This window comes from Clupea harengus, unplaced genomic scaffold (assembly GCF_900700415.2).
Source record: "Clupea harengus unplaced genomic scaffold, Ch_v2.0.2, whole genome shotgun sequence".
Classification (NCBI taxonomy): domain Eukaryota; kingdom Metazoa; phylum Chordata; class Actinopteri; order Clupeiformes; family Clupeidae; genus Clupea; species Clupea harengus.
Genome location: NW_024880255.1, coordinates 1336 through 7500, shown reverse-complemented (window position 1 = coordinate 7500; position 6165 = coordinate 1336). Strand labels below are relative to the sequence as shown.

The window sequence follows — 6165 nt, the reverse complement described above, 5'->3', positions numbered from 1 at the left end:
CTCGCCCTCGGAGCCCATCTGCCTCTCTGATTCGCTGGACGAAGACCTGGCCACCAACTCCCTGGACTCCATCTCCCAGGCGCTGGCCCTCCTCAGTAACGCGGCCAAAGGCCTGACCCAGACCAACGGGCCTCCCACCTCCTCCCCGGTCAGCATGGCCAGCTCCACCGCCGGCATCCTCGTCGGCCACTATGCTTCCCCCCTTTCACATTCCGTGACGTCGAAACTGGACAGCCCCGTGATGTCCCTGGCTAACATGAGCACGCTATCTACCTCTCCCTCTCTCTCTTCCTCTCCCTCGCTCTGCCGCCCGATGACGATTACCTCATCCCCTTCCGCCGCTTCCCGTGCCGAGGCCTACGGAATGCTGAAAGACGCCGGACTCTTATCGCAGGCCCAGAGACTCGCCATGACGCCCACCCACAGGTCCGGGGCCGGGCTCAACTCGCCCTCTCCCCCAAAACCTCGCCCCCCGCCCACCGCCTCCCCCCTCCTGCCCCCTCAACAGAAGTCCTTCTGCCCCCCGGGGATGAAGCCAGGCCAGGCCACGCCACCGTCCGGGATGGCCAAGAGCTCCGCTAATAAGCTATCCGGCGGTAACGGGGGGATGGGTGGAGGCTCTCCGCTGGCCCGAGTGAACTCTCACCCCTCTCAGCTCAACGCTAAGAGCCCCCAGCAGCCCCAGCGGCTGCCAGGCTCCCCCTCTCCCGTGCCTTCCTCCTCCCCCATCATCATCTCCCACCCGCAGTCCAAAGCCCAGCACCAACACCCTCAGTCCAACTTCATCACCCCCATGCAGGCCACCCTCACCAAGTCCTCCCACAGCAGCAGTTCCCCCATCATCAAACTAACCCCTCGTCCTCCTGCCCCTACCCCACCTCCCTCCTCCTCCTCCTCCCCATCCCCCTCTTCCTCCCCCTCCCTCCCCCTCTCCCGGCCTCAGATGATGGTGAACTCCCACCAGTACAGTGCCAAGGGCGCTGGTTTCCGACCCCCCTTCACCACACAGGGAGGCTCGTCCGTCAAACCCGGTCAGGGCAGTTATAGTTACCCGGGCGGTCAGAAGCCCTCCGCACCTCTGGGTGGAGGGGGGGGAAACACTAACCCCGGCCCCATAGGCACGCCCCCGTCAGTCAGCAGTCATCAGGACATCATCTCCTCCCCGTCTGTGATCTCTGTCAATCACGGCCAGAGGCAGAGGGCGGTGGGAGGGGCCGGTCAGAGTGCCAAAGCCGTGACCAGTCGAGCGTCCGCCTCAACGATGACCTCAACGATGACCTCACAGTCAGTCAGCTCACATCTGTCGCAGGTGGGTTACCGAGGGTTACGACTTGGGTCAAACAGCGTAGTGTTGGAGACCATGGCACTCTCCATCCTGGTTAATAAAGATTAGACGGGTGGAAAATCCTATTTATTAAGGGATCTGAAGATGACATATTTTAGTACCAGCAATTCCGTCCCTCTTTATTGTCGTACGGATCTAACCTGAACTGGTAATGTGTTTGTGTCCCCCCCTCCATGTTGTCCTCTGTCCTCCGTCCTGTCCTGTCCTGTCCTGTCCTGTCCTGTCCTGTCCTGTCCTGTCCTGTCCTGTCCTGTCCTGTCCTGTCCTGTCCTCCTGTCCTGTCCTGTCTGCAGGTCTCTTCAGCAGCGGCCGCTAACCTCCTCAGCTCAGTGCCCTCTCTGCCCCTGGGCTTTGGCATGCTGGGGGGTCTGGTGCCCGTCTCCCTGCCCTTCCAGTTCCCCCAGCTGCTCAACTTCGCCCCACCCACTGCCCCCGGCAGCATGGGCTCCTCTCCCGGCGCCAACTCAGGATACACCCTGGCACAGAGTAAGTGACCAATCAGGATGATCCGCACACACTGCCGTTAACATTACACACAGATTAGCCAATAGCAGTCTGCCTTTCATTCATGCCTCCTCATATTGACCACAGAGTTTTATTATCAGTTTTGAACAGAAACAAGAATCGTAGATAATTATGAAATGACTGAAACCTTCTCATGACTTTTGTAATCTAGAATCTCGTACTGCTTCAGTCAAACTAGATGTGCCCATTTGTGATGTGTCCAGTGTAACAGTTGCCTTCCCTCACGTGCAGTCTTGTGAGTGTGCTCAGAAGTGTGTGTGTAATCAGTAGTCTTGTGAGGTGTGCTCAGAAGTGTGTGTGTGTGTAATCAGCAGTCTTGTGAGTGTGCTCAGAAGTGTGTGTGTGTAATCAGTAGACAGGTGATGGTGCTCAGAAGTGTGTGTGTGTGTAATCAGTAGACAGGTGATAGTACGTGTAGTCTAGTACGCGTACACAAGCTAGTCTCCAGCACTTTTTCCTCCCTCTAACACTCCTGCCCTCATCACTATTTCTCCTCTCTCCATCCATCCATCCATCCATCCATCCCTCCTTCCATCTCACCTCTGCTTCTCCTCTTTGTTGGATCCCTCATCGCTCTCTCCTCAGATCTGTTTAAGAGCCTCCAGTCAGGGTCTCAGGCTGCTCTACCTCCTCACTTGCAGCTTGCTTTCTCAGGTAAACTCTGCTCCTCCTCCTCCTCCTCCTCCTCAGCCTCCCCTCTGTCTGTTCCCTCCTCCAGTCGTTGTTCTCCCTCTCCTCTCCTCTCCTCTCCTCTCCTCTTCTCTCCTCTCCTCTCTTCTCCTCTCCTGTCCTGCTCTTTGTACCGTGACTGTAGGCCCACCCAGGTTGTCCCGTGTTCCTCTCCTCACCCGTCCATGTCTTCTATTGTAGGACTGTTGGCATGCAGTACTAAGATCCCATCCAGTGTTCCTTTTCCAAACAGAACTAACCACCAGTGCATGCCTTGGGCTTCTAAGTGCAGCAGGTTTGTCCGTGTGACTGATGCGATGTGCACCTGATGCTTTCCCTCAGATACAAACCAAAGCCAGGGTGGAGACATGAAGAGGAAGACCCACTGACCACTGACCAGTCACGAGCCCCGCCCGACTGTGAACGCCACTCAAGTGACGTCGTCAGCTGCTGGGGGGATTTCAGTACAGCTTTGATTGACACAGCAGTGGAAGACTGCAAAAGGAGAAACCTTTTTTCTTATTGATGGACCTAACGCATTAATGACCTTCATTCTAATTATTGTCATTCTATTTTTAATTGATTACTGTTTTGGAATGTTAGGAAGGGTGACTGCGTTTTATTTTATTTTTATTTTTTTTTGTCAACATGTTTACATGACAGACCTTTATCACTGTGGAGAGAGAGGGGTGTGTAGGAGAATAGAAGCTATCTAATTTAATTTGTATTTAAGTCAGTGTTGGCCGGACTTTTCCTGTGTAAAGAGTTGTTAAATAGGACTTCTATCTGTTTTTTATTTTTATTTGTAGATACGACTCCCTCTCTCCGTCTGTGGGATGGTAGTCCTCTGTTCTGTTGCCCTTTCTTACAAACTGACTGTTAATACATTAGCTATTAATATGGATAAATTATTTATAATTTTCTCACAGGGACAAATTATGATGTGTAGGAGTGTGTGAGTGGGTTAATATGGGGTGTATGTATATAAATATACATATATATAAATATAATATGCTCTATTTTCTTTCCAGGTCAGTATGGTTTGTGTGTGTGTGTGTGTGTGTGTGTGTGTGTGCGCTCATATCCCTCTCTCTTACACAGTGTCTTTGGTGCTGTACATCACACTGGACCTTGAAATAGAAAAAAAAAGAAACTTGAAACGGTGAAATGGCTCTTTTTTTATAAGAAATTGAGCAAGACGCTTCTGTGGGAAGTGTGTGTGTGTGTGTGTGTGTGTCAGGTAAAGAAATTGTCTGTAGCCTACTTGAACTTTATTTCTGAATATTTCATTGCTTATCAGTACAAAACTCCAATACTCAATACAACAGATCGCCTTAGTTTGTACGTTTTGAACTATGCAGGACTATTTCTGGCTCATGCACAAGTACAGCCTCACGCCTCAGCTCCTGTGCTCCGCTCTTCTGGTGGTTGCTGGGGGATTTGCTCGGGCGTTTCTCAGACTCCTCCATTCATCTTTCAGCTTCCGCTGACATACCTCTCTGGAAACTCAGTTCTTCCTACATTTAAGCTCCTCCTCATCCTCCTCTCTCGATTACTTCCTCTAGCATTCATCACTCCTGTGGTGGTTTGACCGACTGAATGAACAGTGGCGCCAAAGAAAAGTTCTTGAGGATGGGTTTGTCGGTCAACTGGCGAGTTTTGCAAGAGATTGTGTGTGTGTGTGTGTGCGCAAGTCTGTGTGTGTGTGTGTGTGTGCTCATTTGATCATATTCTTGAAAAAGATGTACTTAAGTGTTTTTCTCGGTGGTCTGTCTGGATGTTGTGAAAGGACCCCCCTCCCCCCTAAGAAGCCACATAGGTTGAGAACACTTTGGAGTCGCATTCTGACAATATTACATTTCACTGTCCTTGACTCCTTATTTTTATCTGTTTATTTTGTAGATTATTGTTGTGTGTTGATTCTAAAATAAAAAATATGCTGTCAGTTTTTGGTGTGAGTCTTGTGTAAGGCCACCTGTCTTTGTCACCGTGTCATAGTGTGTGTGTGCATAGGTGTCTTAAGGTTTGTTGGAGTTTTCCCCCACTTGAAGATGGAATCAGTTTGTTTGACAGCTTTGCATTGGAAAGAAACCCCTAACCTTGAACATAGGGCTGTGACACTATGGTCTGATAAAACAAATATATAGGTCCTTAGGCCCTATACCAGTTGCTGCTTTCCTTTGGATTTGGGTTGAAAATGATGTCTTGGTGTTTAATACATTGGGGGTCCATTAGAATGCTTTGATGTGATGTAAGCAGACAGATGCTGGAGACATTTCAGTATTCAGTGTTGAATACTTGGCAACTTGAGATGATGTCATCTATCTGGGAGGAAGAGGTAAGATTCCAAATGTGCTCTGCACCTAATTGTAGAAGCATGTTTGAACTCATTCGTTGTCGTGTGTGGGATGACGAGCCTACCATGAACATTTTAAAGTTTGTTGTTCATCAATGTACTTGTATAACAGCTTTTACCTTAAGGTAATGTGAGAACAGTCACCTGTAAAAGTAATAAATCACATTCCTTTTACAATGAATATGTTTTATTTTCCTTTACAAAAAATCACTGTCTAGAAATACAGGTATACAAGAAATAAAAGGAGATATTTGCAGTTGAACAACTGGTTGTCAACAGCCAGTCCAATAATAATAATAATAATAGTAATAATGAGGATCGTAATAATTATAACTAGATCATGGATGATAAAGCTTTGAACCAAATGAAATCACACGTCCTGCTGGAGTGGCAGCAGAAGGCTCCTTGTTTCACAATAACACTGATTCTTGCCCATGGTCTACGGATGAGGTTGCCTTCGGGGGCGGGGTCAGGGGTCACACATACTGGATATGATATGAAGTGCGGGGAAGAGGAGAACCCAGAGAGAGAGTAGGGGGTGTGCCTATGTGGTGAATCTTCTCCAGTCTGCCAGTTCCGCCTTGACGTTTAGCTTAGCACGAGTACACATCAGTGTTCTAGACGCAACGTGTGCAGCGTACCCACTGATGCTTTCTTAAACGTGGCTAAGGCACTTCTTAAAGAAACGTTATCGTGACGTGCGTTCCGGATCCTCTCGTTGTCTTCTGTGATACTGAGATACGAATGTAATGTGAGGACAGGGAGGACAGTGAGGAATCCAGCAGGTCTTCTTGTCACCAATCCACAGACCTGTAACGACTGTGCTTCTGTCCTGTCACTCACCCCTGGAGATCCTACCCACCTCCATCATCATCATCATCATCATCATCATCTTCATCCCAGCCCATTTGAAACTAGGGCACATGTGATTTCTATGATTAAAGTCTCCAGGTGGCAAATGTGACTGATATTGTCAAGTACTACTCCCTTGACTTGCCCCAGGTAAAGTGGGCTGGAGTATATGATGGGGGGGGGGGGTTCCGGGAGGGTGAGGGACACACACAGCTTTTAGTGGCAAAACATTCAGAACATTCAGATGCAAACTTGTCATGAAGTGACCCTCACATGACCCTTAAGGCATCACCTCTTAATTGTTTACATGAATGAAGAGTACATCTGTCTCTCCAGTCCAGTCAGTTATGTTTCGCTTCGAATGGAATGTAGGGCGACACAATGCACACCTCAAACCAGACACAAGCGTAAACCCCCA

The 6165-nt window shown here is 49.1% G+C and overlaps 1 protein-coding gene across 3 annotated transcripts in view; it reads left to right on the top strand.

The window, feature by feature from the left end:
* The window catches only part of ubn2a (ubinuclein 2a), a 13507-nt gene extending 9023 nt beyond the window's left edge, over positions 1-4484 (top strand). For 2 of the 3 annotated variants that reach the window (XM_042706367.1, XM_042706366.1), the window contains exons 14-17: positions 1-1309; positions 1639-1831; positions 2456-2524; positions 2882-4484. The exon at positions 1-1309 is cut by the window's left edge and continues 83 nt beyond it. In XM_042706367.1, the coding sequence (XP_042562301.1) occupies positions 1-1309; positions 1639-1831; positions 2456-2524; positions 2882-2928 (1618 nt within the window). In that variant the 3' untranslated portion in view covers positions 2929-4484. The remainder of the gene's footprint in view (positions 1310-1638; positions 1832-2455; positions 2525-2881) is intronic. The other variant, XM_042706368.1, reaches the window with a different exon arrangement.
* Positions 4485-6165: the final 1681 nt, after the last annotated feature.